The 21655-nt window shown below is 38.2% G+C and overlaps 1 protein-coding gene across 1 annotated transcript; it reads right to left on the reverse strand.

Moving 5' to 3' along the window:
- Positions 1-446: 446 nt before the first annotated feature.
- On the reverse strand, positions 447-16904 carry keap1a (kelch-like ECH-associated protein 1a). Its single transcript, XM_053335571.1, has 12 exons — positions 16678-16904; positions 9983-10893; positions 9272-9471; positions 8988-9144; positions 7336-7428; positions 6925-7071; positions 6625-6731; positions 5524-5653; positions 5107-5303; positions 2910-3115; positions 2631-2807; positions 447-1217 (listed from the first exon to the last, which is right to left on the reverse strand). The coding sequence occupies exons 2-12, from the start codon at positions 10193-10195 to the stop codon at positions 1039-1041; spliced, it is 1806 nt and encodes a 601-aa protein (XP_053191546.1). The 5' UTR covers positions 10196-10893; positions 16678-16904; the 3' UTR covers positions 447-1038.
- Positions 16905-21655: the final 4751 nt, after the last annotated feature.

The raw sequence follows: 21655 nt of genomic DNA on the forward strand, positions 1-21655 counted from the left end.
AAAAAAAGGTTGCTGTGAGGCCTCCACTTACTAACTCCAATTATTATATATTATTACAAATATCATCCATGTTTCCTTATAGATGAAACATGAAGAACTACTCTTCAGATCAGTTTTCATAACACCAGCATAGTGTGCATGTTCCATATTTATATTATTTTGTTGTCTTTTTTCATGATGTTTTATGCTGTCAGTATAGTGGGAGTTCTGCAAGGGTTCTTATACATAGTAAAAGAAAAGAAAAAACTGAAATTTTATGTTGCAGTGTGCAGCTGTTTTTGGACTTATTCCACCATCTAGTGGTTGTGTATGTGCTGTTACATATTGAGGCCACATATTGGAGGCATCCAAATAACTGAGATCACAAGAGGTCAGAAAGACACATTTGCCTTTACTTACATCAGTGCATATGAAAGAATCATAATGATGAAAATACGGTGCAGGAGTAAAGCTTATTTGATTAACTTTATGTCAAGAAAGTGAATTCACAAAAATAAAATAAAATAAAAATCACAAATGAAATCCAAAAAAAATTGGCAGTTCCTGGTGAAACTATATTGGCACAAATGAAGAAAACACATCAGAAAAGTGCTCATTTAGACAGGGAGACACAGCTAGAGGTAGAGATACATACTGAGAGGAATTAAACACTAGGATACTGAAGGGTATTCATAGTTTACTTTCAGACGTGGAAATTTGCAAGATAACAAACAATATTCAATTAAATAGAAGTTTTATTAGAGATTATATCTGTAGCACCTTGTTCATTGCGAGGTCACTGCAATGTGCCAGTTTTTTTCTGTATCGCTTCATCCCCTGGTCGATGTAGGAATACTCTGCCACGTCAACACGTCCATTTTCATACAAACTCTACCTGCAGTACCTCACGGTGCGACACAAGTGAGATCCTTGCAGGCGGGATGTGTGAGGGGTTTTGTATTGGAATGTTTTTTTTAATGCACTTAACCCTCTCTTAAAAAGCAGCATCACTTCGAACTGCATTCAACACTTCAGACTTCAAAAGACTTCGTTCTCATCCTATGTGGCTCCGTCTTCATCCTCCTCTTCTTCGGGTAGGTTGCCAGGGCAAGGCTCCATGGTAACAGCGACTCCTATGCCGCTGCGTCCAACTGTCATGTTGGTGACGCAGGTCCATTCGTTTCTTTCTGGACAGTAACACTCCACGCTGGACAGGAAGTCATGCTGGTTAAAACCCCCTGAATAGACGACAGACACACACACAAACACACACAACACAGTTAATGAATCTATTAATAAACCAATTAGGGAAATGTTGAACAATTGAGTAAATTAATAATTAAATTCAATTATTCTCTTTAATTAATTTTTCAACCTATAAATGTATTAGTAAAATTATATTTTTAAAAAGACAAATTTTACTTCTTGGTTGATGTAATTACTAATGCTGTTACTTCTGGACCTGACATTTCATTTGCCTGCTTCTTATCTGTTTACTCTTAACATTTGAACCTTACATACTCCATTTAATTAAACAACACTGAACCATTGTGCTTCATTGGAAATAAAACAGTGCAGTGCAAGATCTCACGGGCCACCTCCTGACCTGACCGCTTACTAATTCATCAGAATTAATTACTTAACAAGTCTGTATTATTAATGCTTCAACATGCATAAACATTTTCTAAAATGAGATACAAAGAGCTCCGTACTATGATGTGATTAAAAAAAACAAAACTTATGTTCAGTTCTCGTTTCTTTTTAGGACAAGATTTCCTGTAAAAAGAAATGCTTTTAACATGAAAAACATAGCTGGAAGTAAAATTTTTCTGTCCTGTTAAGTATGTGCAGGTATTTTTCTCAGGCCGCATAAAGCTTCCTGAGAGGCAAAACTTAAGGCACAAAAACTCACTGCTGCTTAAACTCATTGATCTGAGTGTTCAGTAAAAATTCAAGGTGACTCAGATGAATGTATCAACATTTTTAACAACTCAGACATTAGCTCATCTGAATGCAGGAGGTTGGAGAGTCAGAGGATGTTCAAATCAACCTAAAACCATTGAGAGTTTAACATCACCTTTTTCCAACTAAGTCCTTCCCACTTTAAACAGTGACAGAAGCACAGTCTTATAGTAAGTAGCTGATTTTTTAAAAATGTGTGATTTTTTAAAAAGGACTTTTAAAGCGACTCTTACCTTTCTTGCATTTTACACAGCACTTTGAAAAAACTTGAACAGCAACAACCCCTCCTCCCTCCTATGTCCCACCCCCACACTCCCCCTCCGCGAATGCGCACTACAATAAAATGTTCTGATATAATTATCAGATTATAATTAATTATAATACTGTTTATCTCCGTGGATCATGGATGTATTATAATGCTGTAGATCCACAACAGATTCTCTTCCGGGTGGGGGTCCGCGCGTGATTACATAATGCGGAAGCGGTCCGAATGATATGATTGGTCAGAGTTTTCACAGAACCATATGAGAATGGAATAATGATGAGTTTCTATGCCTGGTGGATCTCTCTAACATTTTAAAGTGCCATTACCTTATTAATAGCATTTTAACCTAAACATGTGTACAAATGTAACAAAGGTAAGGATAGCTTTAACACTTTTATGATGTTAGATTAGTGATGTAACTGACCTAGCACAAAGATGCATCCCTGGTGGACTGTGACTCCGTGTGCACTGCGACAGTACTGCATGGAGGCTCTGGGCTCCCAAATGTTCCTGGCTATATTGTAACGCTCCACAGAGCTCAGCTGGCTCCGTCCATCATAGCCCCCTATAGCATACAGGTAAGAGTTGACGCATACTAACCCTGCAAAGAATGACAGAGAGATCAAAACACACACAGCAAAAATTTAGTTTGTTAAATTCTCAAAATGGCTTTCATGAAGACAGATGTATACACAACACTCACCTAATCCGCTGCGTACAGTACTCATGGGAGCCAGTTGTTGCCAGGTGTTAGTGTCAGCCTGGTATTTCTCAGCAGTGTTCCAGCGGTTTTGCCCATCAAAGCCCCCGACCACATACAGAGCCCCCCCACATGCTGCCACCCCGGCACCCAGACGAGCCACCGACATCGGGCAAACAAAGGACCAGCGATTAGACTCTGGATCCCACCTGCGAACCAAACAGCAGTGCAATGCTTGTAGTCATATAGTCTTAATATGTTAAGGGTTTTTTTTGTGACAATTAAAATAACCAATTAGTGCACCAATTCTGTGAAACCTCTATTTGAACTATGCGGTTTCAGGGAGGCGGGGCCATGTGCATCAACCCTCTCAATCTACACGAGCCAGTCAACTTTAAGTGGATTAGGTTAAGCTGGCAACCATGTTTGGCAACAATTGACGAGGTTTACTTGAAGCCAAAGAGGTTGTAACACCAGTGAGAGTAGACAGAGACACGTAAGTCCACATGATTCTGTAGACTGACAGACTCCATGACCATATTTGTAGAGAAAATAGGGGCTTACAGGTCTAAGGTCAAATTTATCTCATCCTGCTGGAAGCCAGATGTCTTCCCACATGATACGCAAGTCTGTTGATATTCTATATTTATCCATTATCAATGAATCCCGTAAAAAGAAAAACAAAACACTGAATTGAGCTTACTAACAAGTACTGCTTGTATAGACTGAAACTGTATATCCTCTAACCTAAACCTCCATTGTTGTCTAAATCTATTAAAAACACATAAACCAGCCTTCATTATGATGAACATTTATGTTGAGTTGATCTGATACACTTTGTCCTGCTGCTGTAAATACTTACTAGAGCACCAAATCAACAGCTGAAAATAGACCTTACTGAAAATACTATAAGCTCTTGTTTAAGCAAAGTTTCCAAATAAAATTTAATTCCCAGCTGTAGTCTTAAAAAAAGACTTAAGTATACATTCATGACCCATTTTAAAGATTAATATAATGAGTAGGAACAGTAGGCTTGTTAGACTTCTAACAGGATAACGCATTGCTGCTTTTGGTCTTTTAATGGGATTTGCTGACAATAACAAAAATACACAATATTATTCGTTATTGTCAAATACTGAAGGGTAAAACAACCACAACACAGACCTGAAACATGATGAGGAAGGTTGGACAGCAGGTTCACTGACTGGTTAATGATTAAAAGGTTGTTGCCTCAATCCTTCGCACTGTGTGTATTCCAGCTGTAAACTGTGGATAGGAAGGTTTCTGGTATTACATCACCCACCTTCCAACGGTAGCAAAGTGTCCTTGAGAAAGGCACTAAATCCAAGTCACTTATTGGGTCACTGTCCTGACACTGAGCCTGTGCTCTGAACCCTAAAATGATGGCATGTGCATCTACAGGGACATGCAGCAATGCACATTTCAGTGATCTCTTACATGTTGCTTGGATTCTTCTGGGAAGCATCCTCAGGAGCAGAGCCTTTTCTGCCAACCATTATTACTGTAAATGCTCTAATCTCCTCTAATGTGTCTCACATTGAGTTTTCATTTCAATAGTTTTATCAGCTTTCATTATACAGTCTTTAGCAGCTTCTCATAAAAAAGACTTCCAAGTGCTGCCTGATGAGCTCTAATAATTCTCTTGAGACCAACATGTTTTAGAAATCTATACATGTGAATATAAAAAGGGATTAAGGTCGCATTTGATGCACAGTTCTTTTGATATAAAACAAAAAGCTAATAGCATCAAAAGAATTGTGATTTCTCAGATGTGTTATTAATTGATTGACACTGATTTATAACAGCATTAAAACTCCTCCCTCTTTGGTGGTTGCAGCAACGAGATGTGAAGCATTCCCAACAGGATCGACATTCCTGGGAAGTGTGTCTCAACATGTCTTGAAAGAGCGTGTGTTGTTGTCTAATTAGGCTAAGAGGAGTACCTGTGAACTTCTCGACTGCTCTTTAGGTTGAATGGCAGCTATTCATTTCCCGACTCTCAAGTTATTATCCATACTTAGATTGGGGTAAACTGCACTTGATCTAAGAATGTGTGTGAAGGAAAGAAAATCCGTGCTCATTACATTCATCCCAGTAAAATAAGTCATTAAAATCGAATTACTTCTCGAGTGCCAAGTTAAATAAATAAATCCTAAAAAAAACCTCTGAGATGTCTCACCTCTCCACCGTGTTGTGATGTGTGGAGCCCTGGGAACCTCCTACAGCATAGATGCAGCTGTCCACCACGCCTACCCCGACTCTGTTCCTGGGGATATTGAGGGAGGCCCGCTGGCTCCACTGGTTGGTCATGGGGTTGTAGCAGCAGAGGGCGCTGGACTCAGTGTTGTTTTGAAGCGACAGGTTCCTGCCACCAACCTGCATTTACAAAAAGAGGCATTATCAAATTTATATTGACATATGCCAGTACAAAGGCGCAAAACTAGACCAATAATATTACTACTTTTGCCTATCTCATATCATTGTGTTGTAATATATTGCATCATGCCTAATCTCGGACTGTCAAACTATGTTGTTATATTTTTATCTCACTGAAGCCATCACATGACTGCTGGTTTGACGTTTTTGGCCAACGTACAGTGTAGAGCAGTCCAAAGAGTGCGCAAGCTCCGAGGCCACTGCACGGAGTGTCCATGTCAGCCAGTTTTATCCAGACATTCCTCCTGGGATCATAAGCCTCCATGGAAGCCAGTGAATGCTGCCGGTATCTGAACAGAGATAAGTCAGAGTGAGTGAGTAGAAGGAGAGACAGAGAAAAAGAGAGGATATGCAGAGTACTGACAAAAAAGTACCAAAGTGTCAAGTCACCATTAACCACTTCTGATGTGCTGTTTGTACTATTATCACAACATAGCATCATAGTATGTAATGTTATATAGTTAGTATAAGTATAGTAAGAGAGCACTAACCAATAAGATGTGCTGCTAAGGTGTAACCAATTAGGAATACACAAAACCACTCGAAGATGTAATGCTCTGTAGTTTCTAAGCCTTAGAGGTGACTTACTGTCTGCTACCTGCAGTCTATGTAACTCTATTTTTGATTGACATCAGGAGTGTTCTTTAAGAGCTCACAAAAAAGGAGAACTGTGTCTTAGCAAGTAATTCAGACAATACAGGAAGACCGCTACAATTTGCATCAGATGAAGGCCCATCCCATAATAGAGCTCCTACAGAGAATACAGTTTGTCTACAACTTCAATAAGACACATTAAAAAAAAGTATACAGTATATGCTCTTATAGACAAAGACCCACACAACGAGGACAACATACACTTATTATAATTTATCATGCTGATACAAGTATGCTGCATGGATGGATTTTACTCATATCTACTGTTCTCAGTATTAGTTGGACCAGGAACACACCGTACACCCTGTTTGCATTTGTGATGAATCCATGAGGCACTATGCATCTAACATTATCAACATGCCAATATGATGCAGTACTAACTTGCTAAGCCAGCTCATGGACATGTATATCTCTAAGTGTGAACTTACTGGCACCAAGTGTAAAGAATATATAGAAGAATAAAAATGCATGACAATCATTTCAATTACATTGTCTACTCATTAATGAATGTGTCCTGAACTGTCTGCTTTAGCCTAAACTATTGTGTGCAACTGGTAATGCATTGATGAAAGAACACAATGTTGCTGAGGATATATGTAATAAGTACCCGCCAGCGACATAGATGAGTTGGGTTCCACGGAGTGGTGCAGGAGGAAGCTTCCCTAATGTCATATCCCGGAAGATTTTAGAAAGGAAATCCTTACAGGAATTGGCCTGCAGTTAAATAGAAGAGTGGAAATCTGTTAAGAGCAAGTGACTGAATTCATTGGATTATTAAAGAAATTACAAGTTTCTTGAACGTGTCTCAAAAAGACCAATAGAAATTATTAGTTATCTTTTGTGAACATTGATTTCATCTCTCTCTGCATTTCCATAACAAAAAACAAAATGTGGGTATGCAAATTACCTTGCTGAGGATGGGGCAGGACAGGAGCTGGTTCTTTAGGAACTTGGGAGGCAGGGCGCAGATATGGACTGCATTCAGGAGGGCATGCAGGTACTGAGCTCGACCCTCCAAATCCCAGCGGACCCAGTCTGTACAGGCTTTATATACCTGACATGAAAGTATTCAAAGACATAAATATGTGGTTTGTTTTGTGCAGCTAGAAGCGCTCTTGAGATAAGTTGAACTTGTGCAGATTTCTTGGGGTATGACTGATCTTTTTAGGAGGAAATGAATGGTCTATGACACATAAGAAAATAACTCTAAATTACAGACCAAATTTACTATTTACAGTATAGGACTTAATGTTTGACACAAATATATTCCTTATATGCCTGGCAGCCAACTTTTAATTATTTTTTAATTGTCACACACCTCAGACTCACAGAGCACCTTGAGACTGTCCTGGCTGATGAGCTCCAGCAGCTGGCAGTGAGAAAGGCTGAAGAATTCTTCTTCTTTAGTCACCTTGGACAGAGCAACACAGAAGCACACACAAATACCTTCAGAAAAAGACATATTTTAGTACGTAATGTGTACATTTTAGATTTAATTTTCCTCAAAGGGATGTTTTGTTTGTTGTTTTTATGTTTTGACTAACATGAGTTGGTGGTCCAGTGTGAAATGTAGAAGATTTAGATTTAGAGATTTTGAAGACTTGCTAAGACAGAAAAAATGGATACGTTCAGACAGACGGTTTCCATCATTAAAAATGAAATGAAATAAAGAATATGAAATATCTGTAATCTCTGTGAAAGTTCGCCTGGCTGCGAGGTCCAGAAGACAGAAACACAGTGATGCAGCCAAAGTGCCAAATCTGTCCTAAAGAGATTAGTGGTTTGATTCAGGTTATCCATTAAAAACTGAACCCTGCAGCTGTGCAGTTTCCTTGTCATCACAACATAAGAACACACCTAATAACTCAGTATAAAAAAGACAAACCAATGAGATGTACTACTGCCTTACTGCCGGCTACCCACAGTCTATGTAACACCATCTTTCAATCAGCATCAAGAGTATTATTTCACACTTAAAAGAGAGGAACACTGTGTCTTCCCAAGTCTTTCATACAAGAGATTTATGCTTAAAGATCTGAAGACAGAATGAAGAGTGCTACAGCTTTGCTCATGTCACTTTGCTTGTCAGGGACTTTGGTTCAGGCAGAGATGGCCTCATGGTCTGACATCAGTGCTGAGGTTGGAGCACTGAGAGCCACAGTGGAGGAGCTGAGGCTGATAGGCAGCAAACGAACGTAAGGTAAAAGATGAGGAGAACTTAGCGAAGGATCTGAGAACAGAGCTGGATATCACCAAGACACTTACTTCAGTACCAAAGGAAGGCTAATGAGCTGGCAGGTAACAAACTCAGAGATTACTTACTAAAAAACAAGTAGCAAAAGACCTGTGGTCATTTTACACTTGTGATCATGATATTCTTTTATTTTTTAAGTCAAAACAACTCAGCTGTCAGATATGGGGTGCAACTATCACCTGGTATGATATGAGCCAGCGTGAAGAGATGATCCGCAAGAAATTACAGAGAAAACTTTTATACTTCAGCATCTACTTCAGATTCAGTGCCATGGATAACTGCATAAACAACCACATGGGTGTAGCACTGTACAAGAACAACCAAAGAGTTCTCCTGGTCTATGCCTGGAACCACTGGGACAACCATGAGTGTCCAATGGAGCTGTCTGAGGGCGACGTAGTGAACATGAGCATTGCTGAGTGGTACAGAGTCGCTGATTTTGATACAATGCATTTCAACATTTTTAGCGGTTTCCTCCTTTTTCCCATGTCAGAATAATATCATATGAGTATTTTAGAGGCTACTGAAAAACACCTCCACTCCAACACACACCGCAAAATATATATATACACTGCATGTCACAGATTTGCTTAACATACTGTATGTTTTTGTGATAAGTATAAGGGGCTTTCAATAAACAAATGAATGACTTGACTAACTTTAAAGCAATACTGAGAATTGCATGCGTAGGTCCACTTGATTTTCTATCGCCTCACCTCATTGAAGTGTGTATTAATATACTCTCGACTGCGCTGGTGCAGCTCTACACAGCCGATCTCCTCGGCAAAGCGGGCGATGCCGATGACATTAGATGGCCCAAGGTGCTTAGTGAGAAAATCACAGCATGCTTTGGCCACATCCTCCATTTGATACCTTGCAGAAGAGAACAGGCAAGGAGGAAAAAACTAGTAAATCCTGAAATATGAAGAGATTATTACAGTATATAAATCAGGTAATCTACTTTCAGTGACCCATGATGATCATTCCTACACGCGTTTACCTCATTGCAGCCAAAAGAAGATGCAAGACACACTTCTCTCCCACGGTGATGTGGGAAGTGTAGGCAAAGTCAATGAGCCTTCCCACCACCTGGGGGCAGACGTCACGCAGGGTGACCTCCGAGGCACGACACTCTTTGAAGCTGCTGGTGAACATGGCTCTGAAGTAAGGGCTACACGACGCCAGTACTACTCTGTGCACCTGAAAAAATATTATTTTAAAAGATAAAGACACACTGCATTAACTTTGCCAATGACAGCCCACTTGTCGGGTTTGTTAATATGTGTTTGTCAAAATATTATACTGAATACATAATAGATAATTTTGTTGATTAAATATTTAAAATGAAGTGTAAAAAGAAATATGAAGCTTTAAACTTTCCCAGGAACTATTTGGTGAAAAAGCAAAAAATGTTTCCTTTACCACCAATCAGTAATCAATCAATAAAAACATTGTCTAAATTTTTATAGTATTGCTGTAATGACACATGAAAAGAAAAGGAAGGTAAGAGGAGAAAAGAGGATAAAACACATACACAAAATAACACAACTGTTCCAGAGGACGTTTGTAGTTTCATGTTGACTGGACAAAAAAAGAATATTTCAGTTTTTAACAAAGCATTTAAGTTGTTTAAGTTGCATGTGTATGTACACAAGTCTACCTGAGAGATGGCACATACAGCTTCCTGATAGTTTAGCTTAGTTGGTCTCACCTTAAAGTCCACTGTTCTTTCTTTGTATGTGACATGTAGCACCAGGTCACATAGCATTTCCTGTCGTCTGAACTCATCCATGACCTTCATGGACTTGGAAGCGTGGGTCTCAACTGTGTAGTCAAGGTACCCGGACCCGTGCATCGAGGGAACGGCGATAGCTGAGAAATCAGACTCACGTGTTGGACGTTTCTTTCTCATTGGGCAATGCATTCTGGGACCCAGGATGAGGAGTAGTCCAGATTGTTTCAGTAATTAACTGTTCAGTCTTACAGTCTTCAACAGTTCAGTTTTTGTCAGTTCTTATCCCATTGGGGTAAAATTTTAAACAGAGGAAATTCCTTTGATCTTAACTTCATTAATGTAAAGGCTCCAGTGAGAAAATGTCCTTAGTTCCTCCATTTTTCCTCAAACTGAACACAAAAATCTACTCAGACATGTCACAAGAAATTAAGGATGTGAACAATGTAACTTTACTATCCATTGGGGATCCCGGCTGCAGGCAGCAGGCAGAACCAGCACTCCAGACGAAAAACTGGGTTGCTGCATACATTAAGTTAAGGTCATATGTCTCTCTGTGCAAACACGGCAGAAAAACAAACTTGCAGGCTGATGGCGAACCACATAATACTCCCTCATCCACAGATCCAGGCTCCAACATGACTGAGAGCATTTGTATCAGGATCACACAGTTCCAAAAGCACTCGTCAAATCATGATCATTAAATGGCTGTTGGTCCATATTTTACAGGTTTCAGGGTTTTGAAAGTCATCCATTCTGACATCTCAGTGAGTCCTCTGCAATCTAGTGTTCCACAGATGAAGGGGAAGTGGTCGGCAAATGCGTGTAACTGCAAAATCTGACGTATCCTTGCAGGGATTTCTTTAATTCCGTCTGTTGCTGTATTTATCCTGCACAGATAAAAAACAAAACAGAGTAATCTAATAAAGATAAGAGACTTTTAGTGGTTGAAAGAAATGCTTACAGGATTAAAATCTCATCTCATGTGAATATATTGTTTTCCCCTTGTGTATGTGTGAGTTTCACACACTCAAGGTTTCACTTCCTTACAGCTGGAACAGAAAAGGCACATTTTGTTAAAGTACTCTATGCCTCAGCTATTGCCAGAGGAAATGGTAACTGTTTATTTTAGTGTGGTTTATTTGGGGGAAAGACTATCTTGAATAACTTCGACACATAAAAGATTTTCATATTCAACATGTTGATGGATAATTTTTAATTAACATTTTTAAAAAATTGACTGTGGATTTATTTTTTGTCTGTCGCAACATGAACACTAATCATGATCAAGAGAGGCAAAAGTTTATAAACAAAAAACATTAACAGTGTGACATTCATCATTTTGACATGATGTGCATTTAGTCTAAAGAGGTCAAAACTCCAGCAATAAAATTAATCACATTAAAATGAATAGCAGAAAAAAAAAAATCAAAAATGTATAAAACATACAAAAATATATAACAGATAATCAATCATGTACATCCATACATGTATAAGCTAGTGTAGCATCTATGAAGACGGGTTGGGGCATGTGATTACAGGCCAATCGTTGTTCCAAGTATTGAGCATTTAGAAAACTACTAGACATTTTAATAAGGCCAGTGTCACAGCTACCTCAAAGAGTTGGTCCTCAATCCCCTTCAAAACAAGCTCGATATATACCGTTTGGTGGAGCAGTCACACTAAGTATGACTCACAGAGGAGTGACTGAGATTATGCAGACAGCAGCAGGCTGCTACATATAAGAAGAGTTCACACTATTTAAAGTAACAGAAGGTATGAATGATTCCCTAACAGACACCAGAAGCTGTCGCTGACCAACTCCACTGTTTCTCTGAGTCACATTCACTTCTGTGTTCTTACTTATTATCTGAGCAGGTAATAAAACCACTCCCTACTGTCCTCCAGCTCATCTCTGTACCGACGGGAACCTGTTTGACTGACTATCTTAACTAAATTCAATGCTGATAACCCTTCATTACAAAAATGTACGTACATAATCAGAATGAGTGACTTGAAAAAGGTTTCTGACAGTTTCATTAAAGATCTTTATCATTACATTCAGGGACCAGTAAACGGCATGATATAAGCACCTAATGTCAGTTTAACATAATTATATGTGTTTAAATGGGGCACCTGTCTCTAATAAAGCACTAATTAAGTGTCTCATTGGACACTGGTCAATTAATAAGCCCTTCTATACAAGTTCAACACCTTTTGAGGCCGAAACTTAAAACGAAAGCAACAACGATCAAACAATCAAGTGTTTGATATTTTGTTAGGAATAAGGATAGTTTTGTATTTTGGGAAGTATGCTTATTTGTTTTCTAGCCAAGAGTAAGATGAGAAGATTAGATTTACTCTTAAATTTGCAGTTCCCGTTTCCAGTTTACCCAGGAGACGGTTTGCTTAGCTTTGCATAAAGACTGAAAACATGGGGTTTAATTAACGCAACAGCAGATTTGTTTAGTCTGTAGCCAGCTGTCTCCCCCCATTTCCAGTCTTTAAGCTAACTCCTGGGTCTCCTAGGTTTAGTTTCATATTCTAGACAGATAATAAAGACACCTTGTAACTTAACTTATCTTTGCCATTTCTGTACTGCAATTTCTTGTAACTTATTGGCCAGATAAGAGCAGACACTGATATATTTGTGATAAGCAGCTCACGTGGAATCTATGCCAACGGAATTCCGATGACGCTTCTGCAGCCTTTCCACCAATAAAGATACTACTTGTAAAACTCAAAATGTTAAGACCCTACTTTTAATCCTGTGTCCCTGTGTTCATTGCTTATTTATCTGTTATTGTATGCCAAATATGTGATAAAATCAATATTTTTACATAATTACGTTTACTGTTAATATTGAAATAGTCTCAAATATTTGCTCATAATGTACTCATAGGTATTTACAACAGTTCACCCAATCAAATGAGACTTTGTGTAAGTAGCTGATCACACTGGACATACAATACCACACGTCACTACTTGTGAGTCATAGTAGCTAACAGAGAAATATGAACAAAGACAGGAAGAGATATGTATTTTGATATCAGTGGGAAAAACTTTGTTTCCATTCACCAAAGACAATGTGGTTGAGCTCTAATTAACTGAAAACAAACTTCCTTATCATAAATGAATATTATCTATCACATTACAAGTAAAGAAACGTTCCACTGAATTCAGCAGGTTTTCATTGTGAATCACCGCTCAAAACTAAAAAAGTCGGTTTGGGCCTGGTGACGAGCTAATGGTCAAGCTCTACTACTGAAAGAAAAGGAAAGTTCTTAGCTTTAAGCATTATATCTCAAACTATCAAGCTGCTTCCAGAAAATAGAGGAGGTCAGAATAAAAAGGTCTGACAGACACATAAACACAGCCAGTCTCTGTTACAGGATCTTGATTAGAGTTAAAAAGAGCAATGAAATAAAACATTCTTTAATTCACTTAGACCTACACGACTTCTTTTTTATTGTTACAAGACCACAACGATTATTTTCATTAGTGATTAATCTGCCGTCTTGTTATATCCAACTGGAGTAGCTAGACATCTTTAAACTGGAGAAGTTGGAACCCTCAAATATTTGTCATAATTGTTTGAAAAATGATTATGAAATTATCAAAACAGTTGCCAATAAACTTTCATGCAAGCTCTAGATTGACGCTTTTGGAAAAATACCTAGAAATGCTCAAATATAAACTGTTGACATACTTCTGAGTTGTGTTGGGTCTCTTTACACAACGCAGCAAACCCAAACCAACTGCATATCCTACAAACATGAAGTCTCTACATTCCAAGTGTCACTCGCTGCGACAGCTCGAAGCAGAACAAATCAGCTCTTGAGCTGGAGAGCAATGAAAGAATTCTGCAATGCTGCCTGTTAGCTACAGCTCATTTATCTGTGCAACAACCATTTTGATCAATAGAAATGTATCCAGTAGATCCATTTTTAGCATGAAAAGGGACAAACACTGATCCAACAAGTGGCAAAACTACATTAATACTTGCAGCACTGGGCAATTTGGTGGTGGGTTTTTTCTATTCCACTGTGCAAAGCAAAAGAATGTTATTACTGGTTTGGTTGCACAATCAAATCTGTTCAGCCTCAAGCTCCCTCACCTCTCACTCTACAGTCAGCCTGTGTGCTGGTCATATGACCAAAAGAGTGAGACGGAAAGGGAGGGAGAGTGGTACAGAGAAAAAGAGATTTTGAGGGCAACATAGAGTGAGCAAGAGAGAGAAAAACAAAATGGAAGGGGAGAGACATTTAAGGATTCTTCTCTTGGACTCCAGATTCAGATGAAGGAAGGTATCGGAGGGAGAGATTGTTTCAAGGAAGCAATAAAAGAAGGAGGAAGAGAGTCATTAGTTTTTCATAAAGGCCCATTGTGCATGGATATATCAATCTGTCCTACTATCCCGCTCAAGCTTTAAAAGGGGTTAACAGTGAATTACTGTGTAAACACAGTGTGCAGAACTTGGCTGCTATATAAAGCATTGCTCAAGCCTGCAGTAACACTGTGATGCTAGCTCTGCAGGTTTATTGAGCATAACCATGTTTCTAAATGACTGTTGGACCAAAGTCCTTACTAGTAACACCACGGATGGTAGCACTGTTTGGTTATGTCAAATCTATTTCTTAAATGGCTGTTTTGAAGTGAGAGGAAGGAGATGCATGGAGTTATTTAAAAAAAGGAGATTCGTGGTATTCATAAGAAGGCATTTGTACTTTTAAGACAGAAATATTTGCACAGTACCTCATTGTTTTTGGCAGACTGTGTGTTAAGGAGTACAAAATATGGTCCATAATTCACAGGTTTAGTTCAGAACTCATTAGACAAAACAAGAGAGACACAGAGAGTTAACCATTTACAGGTAGTTTCTGCTGGCAGGTTGGAGGCAGGACAGCATGTACAGTCAGCTTTGACCTGAACATACAATGTACAACAGGGTAAAAAAAAAGAGTGAAGACACTCTTGCTCAACCTTAGAAAAACGTTGACTAAAAGTGCTGAGCTGGAGCTGGAATGACCACATGAGTCGTGCACGGTGGTGACACAAACTCTTATGCCATGTCATCTTTTAACTGCAATTACAGCTGACTAAGGTCAAAGGTTGCTGATGATAATGGTGCTTCTTCATTTGCATTGAAAAAGAGACAGTAAAATGAACACAACAGCACACAACTCAAGCCTTGCATAACAAACTAAAAGATCTTGCTCATATTTAGAAATACTGACTGGTAACCTTCAGGTGATGATATTTGAGAAGTTAAAAAGCCTCCTCTCTATACATCAGACTAATTGAGAAACAACTCAAGAAGAAATAGGATTGCCCAATGCTGCCCATCATGGCAGTCAACAACACTAAATATGCACTTTGCCTATTCATCACAAAATACAGAAACTCTGGTTTAAAGTATGTGCACTTAAACATTTGGGCACACATTGAACTAGGGCTGGGCGACCTGTACAAATATCAAATGTGAAATTAAATATCTCAATATCAAAGATGCTGCAACAGTAATGTAGAGATGACTATTGGTGCTTTCACAAAATATTTACCCAATGAGACTTTTGACAAATAGTTTACTGTGATGCAGCCTTTAAAATGAGGAAAAGATTACACTTATGCCATATGAGGATATTACGATAAAAAAAACCTAATCTCACAGTATCGATATAATATTGACATATTGTCCAGCCCTACATTGAACTGATGACTGATGATGTATTGACTTTTGCAACCCAACAAATAATCTCATATTACTCCATTAAGGCTTTGCAGTGTGTTTTGTATTTGATACTGAATTCATTCTAGGGATAGGCTACAACTAAGGATTATTTATTGTGCCAATTATTTTCTCAATTAAATGTTTAACTACGTGGAAATTTGTGAAAACCAGTTTAGGACAATTTTTCAAGCATGATGTGTCTAATAATTGATCATCTAAGCTTCTCAAATGTGAGGACTTGCCATTTTTCTCTGATTTGTATCATGGAAATTAAATATATTTTGGATTGTTTTTTAGATTAATTTGACAATGATACCTTGAGCTCTGGAAAATTGTAATGGGTATGTTTACAAATGATTTCAATATTTTATTTTATTTTATTTTATAAAATTGCCTGCCCTTTTAATTTTTATTTGCTACAACTTCGAGATGCATTTTTATATGAACGAATCTGCTGAAGTGAACCTTATTATATCATTGTCACCATTCTTTGACATTTTAGACCAAATCAATTAATCGGTAAATCGGCAGATTATACAAATTGTTAGTTAACTGCAGTCCTCATTGCAGCCTTCAGGTACTTATTTTTCCCATGAGGATATTTCAGAAACATTTCAAATGCTTCAGTTACAAACAATCACACCAGAAACTCAAGTTAAGCCACTCTCAGTCTTCTGTATATAAATGCCTGATAAGTTTCAATTCCCTTTTAGGAGTCTGCGCACTACTGAGGAAATAAAGTGAATGCTCGACGACAAATAATAAACAGGCTGAGTATCCTGTACAGGCTTATTGCCCGCTCAAAGAAGTAACAACACGACATATGTCACGAGTGCTACTCAACCACAAATACACGAGTGATTTGTTTCAAAAGGGCGCGTCCACCCACTGAGCGTGAGAAACGTGCAGGGACACTTTTTAAACTGCTTTAAAATTCACTCACCGAGCACAACACCTCAAACGCGGCTGTTTAACTCCACGTCGCACCGGGGACACGGCTCCACGGCTCCACGGTTACCACAGAAACCACCTCGGAGAGCTCAGGTGCGACTTGTTGAACCATAAGTGGCCATGTCCAGTCAGAAAAGCAGAGGAAGTGTCATTCTCTCCACACTCAAGTTGTTCTTTTGCTGTGAGAGTGTCGCTGCTGCTGCTCTGCGCCGCTGCGGGCACACTTCCAGAAGCTGTAGGCTACTGGTGGAGAGGAATGCGTGCACCAACCAACATGACTCTGCAACTTCTGGAGTACACTGCAAATATGCTGTGCCCGCAACACGCATGTACAAAGACCTACATGGCAACAAGTCAGGGACAGCATTCCTCAAACTGAAAGTGAACCTCAGTCTGGGGCAGGACAGCCTTCAAGATTTATATAACTATTACGCTGCTGGAAAATGATACAGCAGAATATTATGTTATCCTTTCAGACAAACACACACACACACACACACACACACACACACACACACATACATTCAGTGATATTTATGGATATACAGAGAAAATCTACAATTGCTCCTTCTTAGTTTGGTGATTCATTAAAACATTTAAAAAAAATAAAAACACAAGCTCCCCCCATTTCATTTCTGTGTTCTGCTATAATGAATCATCTTGGCTGCTGGTGATATTTTAAGTGTACTGGACTACAACATGCCATTAGAGTGATGTGAGTAAGAGCTTTAGTGGGATTTACTGGCTTTACTGAACAATAATGTTGAGGTAGTTGTACTATCCTGGGGTGCTTAAATTTGACTTTACTTTTAGCTCCTTTCCCGCACTCACTATGCATGTGATTTTAGTGCAAATAGCAGATTGCCATAAAGTTTTTAGTGATTCTAAAGCTGAAAACTATTCACCATTAAATTCAGTCGTGTGTGTAAAATCTAAAAACCAACGTGATTGCATGAACAAGAGGTAGACCAAAAGTAAAAAAAATGAGCTAGATCAATAACTCCATTCACAAAAGACTAAACTGAGCTAGCTGTAAAATGAGTTAACCTATATTATGTTTCATGTCAGAAAGAAAACAATAACCACTGAAAGATTAACATTATTTTCTCATAGGAAGAAATTCATTAATCTGGCAAAAACAGACATTGGTTTAAGTTTATAAATGGAAAAACAGAAAGAGTAAAATACAGTCATTGCAATACTTATACAAATTCAAGAAATGTCTTCAGTATTTGCAAGAGCTTGTAATTTTGCTAAACTACTGCAACTTTTCCGCATGTAATTGTCAAATTGACAGACAATTTGTGATTTGAACTAATTTGCAGCACATATTCAACAAGGATTCAGGCATTCAGGACAAATTGTTTGTGTGTACTGTTTTGTACTCCTTGTAACATTGTGGTTATACCACATGTGGGAAATGTTGAAGTGAAAGGTTTTCTAACAAAGACCTATGAATGGAATTCAGGTACAGTATTTTTATATAACTTTTAGCCCATACACGTCTCATGTTTGGAAAATAAATAAAACATTAGCACAAAATTATTTAAATATATTTGTTTCTGTAATATGCAGTATGCTTTTTATCAAAGGACGTGACTACATATGACTCTTCATTGGTAGTAGTTTAAAGGCTTTGTGTAATTATCAGAAATTCCCTCTCATTAGTGACACAGGTGGCCATTAAGTGAAGTGCAGTCAGCATCTTGTTGCTTGCATTTGCAGGTAATGTCTTTCTTTGCTTACACTTTAAATAATAACATTAAAGATGCCTTATGTTGTGTTTTACACTGTGTTTCAGAAAAGCATCTCTCACTCCCAGTCAGCCTCTCTCACCCCCTCCCTGTACATGTGCACGCCCCCCACAGAAACACACACAGTAAGCAAAGACTCCAACTGTACTGTGGTCACTGGTCAGTAGTGATACATGGGGTCCACATTATTTTAATACTGCACCCACCCAACCTGTCACGAGAACCAATCCACACCACACAACCCGCAAATATATGTGTTAATCCACCTGAACCCGACTCACAAACCACCGACTTTGTTTACCAACTATGTTTACTAAGCACTAGTAATCTCAGCCAGCTGTGGCCGGGGACCAACACATTGTGGTTTTGTTGTGAAATGTGTGCTCATTACCAACTTTGGGCTACCAACAGAAAAAAACAAAAAGGGGTAGGCTATGTTATCACTCTGAAGCGTGTTTTTCTGCTTCTTTATTGAGTAAATAATATTTTAACTCTGTGTGCAGTGAAATGTGTTGTGGCTGACAGAGGCAGCTAGCCGTCTCATTAGCTGGAGAGCTAATATCTGCTGGTTGTTTCTGCTCGTATAGCACAATTTTTGGTGTGGGAGATGCCGGTTGTTTGTTTACGTTAGTGGTAGAGAGGCAAGACACTTGGGAGTGCGCAAAAACGCCACATCCTTTGGTTTTCACATAAAAATCAGTTCACAGGCTGTTAGACAACTGAGAAAGTCAAGGAAAGACACATTTTTTAAAGTTATTTCACAAAATACATTTCAGATCTTTAAAAAATCTTTTTTGCAGTTTTACTGCAGTGTTACTGCAAAAAGAGCATATAAAAATGCTATTTGTATGCATTTTTGGTCGCAACAATCACAAATAAAAACTTGTGAAATCCTGGAGGGACTGATAGTGGCTAGCTTTGGTAGCAACTTTACAAAATGAGAAAACAACTGAAATAAAATAGGTACATACAAATAATGTTCCAACAAGGGTATTTGAGGAATCGATAAAGATGTCAATATTTGCACGGACACAGATGGACACAAAATGGTGACATCAGTTGCACAGCAACTATGTCAATAAGGGTTGCTACTAACAACTGTAAACTAATGAAACATACTGCTGGTGAATACCAGAATAGGAAACATCGTACTTTTTTCTGCAGTACATTTATTTGACAGTTAGATACTTTGCTGATAAGGATCTTACATAATAAAATACATATGCTTATCTCATAAAATGTGACACTTGCAACAGATTAGATTTGAGATTTGTACAATCTAATGACCTCCAGGCAACATTAAAGTGCTACTTCCACGTTATTGCATCAGTACAATAATAGCATGTTATATGTAAAAGTCACAAGGAAGAATAACTTCTACTTTTGATTGTTTGCTGATAAATCTTTACCTTTAAAGATTTGAATGCAGGTGATGGAGTGTTTTACACACTTAAGTAAAAGATCTGAATAGACTAATAGCCTATTCATTCTTTTATAAAAGTGTATGGAGGTGCCACATTTAGTGGCACCATTCAAGAGCTCTGTAAGATCTTCTCAAATACTTTTGGTATCTATGTAAAGCTTGTGACCATTGGTAAGGTTTGAAGCTGAGACTGGTAATTGTCATAATTCAAGGTCTACATATTAGCATTTTCTGAACCTTTCAACCATATGTCATGGTCTGTATCTTCAGCAAGCAATGAAGTTTGTCTCACTTACCTGAGCACTTTTAAGACCTCTCTTGTCTCTATCTCAACATTGAAAATAGAAGTTTGAACAAAACAACAACCCTCAAACTCCATCTGCTTATGAAGACAGTAAGATGCAGTTGAAAGCTCCTGAAAGAGATTTTGTGTATCTTGTGTATCTAACTTGGTGATTCGTAACTTTTTGATTAAGTGTCCCTTTGTGGGTTGAGAAAATTCTATTACGTCTTGAGCTAAACAAACAGTGCAAACCTCCCTATTGGATTATATGAAAAATGCATAGTCACACATCTAAAAATAGAGCTGTTTTTCTAAGATTATGAAAAGGTGATTTTGCTGATATGTGACAGTGATATAAAGGTATTAAAGTTTTCTCTGCGGCCAGTTGCAAAATCTAAATGACTGCAGCTAATCCCCTGACTGATGGCTGGTCTAATCGGGTGAATGATTTAGTTTGAGAGCCTCAAAGTCAATACTCATTCAGAAATGCTTGGGAAAAACATGTATTTACAAAGAATATTTAGGTAACAAAATATCTTTAAGGCTTTTCCTTCAGTAGTGTTCCCTTACATAATATGTAAATCTGAAACAGGAGAGGTGACAGGCAACACCTTTGGTAAATGGCCACAGAGAACATGCTTGACTTAATTCCAAGTTAACAAACACAGCTCTTATCCTAAGCACTGAATGACTTACAATGTCAACCAATACCAATGAACCCCCACTGACAACACAATACCTCATCTAACACAATCGGAAGTGTTTCTCTGTTCTTAAAAAATGCATAAAGACTCATTTAGCAACTCCTTATGATGTCTCAATGATCTGTGATAGAAGAAGAAGACAAGATATATTTGCACTGTATCCAATTCATACCCACAGACACTTTAAAGCCCCTTTAACAAATCATAACAATAGAAATGAAATTATAAAGATAGTGACTAGAGTCTGGGTTGGTGTTTGAGTTGGGACTCAACTTTTAGTTTGTAGTGAATCCTGATCAATAGGTGAATTTCACAGTGTTATCTATAGTGATCATAGTTCAATACATTGATTGCATTAAGTGTAAATGCTTCCAACCTTCATTCAAATCCTAATCTAAATATAATCAAAGAATTTGTCTTGGCCCTCTGGCAGTTCCACATGGGTGTGTTACTGCACTGCAGCATACTTCACACAATATCAACTAAGGTCACATTCAGGAAGTCTGTAGTGCTTTATAGCAGCATTATTATTGTAACACACCACACCACACCCACCACTACCAAACACATGGAAACAACAAAAATGACTTGAAGATACCATGCCAGTCTGGGTGCATCATATTATAACAACACTCTGGTGTCTCACTATAATATTCTGTATACCTTGAGGGCTGCAGGTTTTTTCTTGTTCTCTCTAAGGATACAACAACAAATCCATGATCATGTAAAGGATTTTAGGAATCATACTGAGGCTGAAATTGAAATTTGATGCAATTTATTATTTGTTGCTCATTTCACTCACATAT

Source organism: Scomber japonicus, chromosome 16 (genome assembly GCF_027409825.1).
Source record: "Scomber japonicus isolate fScoJap1 chromosome 16, fScoJap1.pri, whole genome shotgun sequence".
In the NCBI taxonomy this organism is placed as follows: Eukaryota; Metazoa; Chordata; class Actinopteri; order Scombriformes; family Scombridae; genus Scomber; species Scomber japonicus.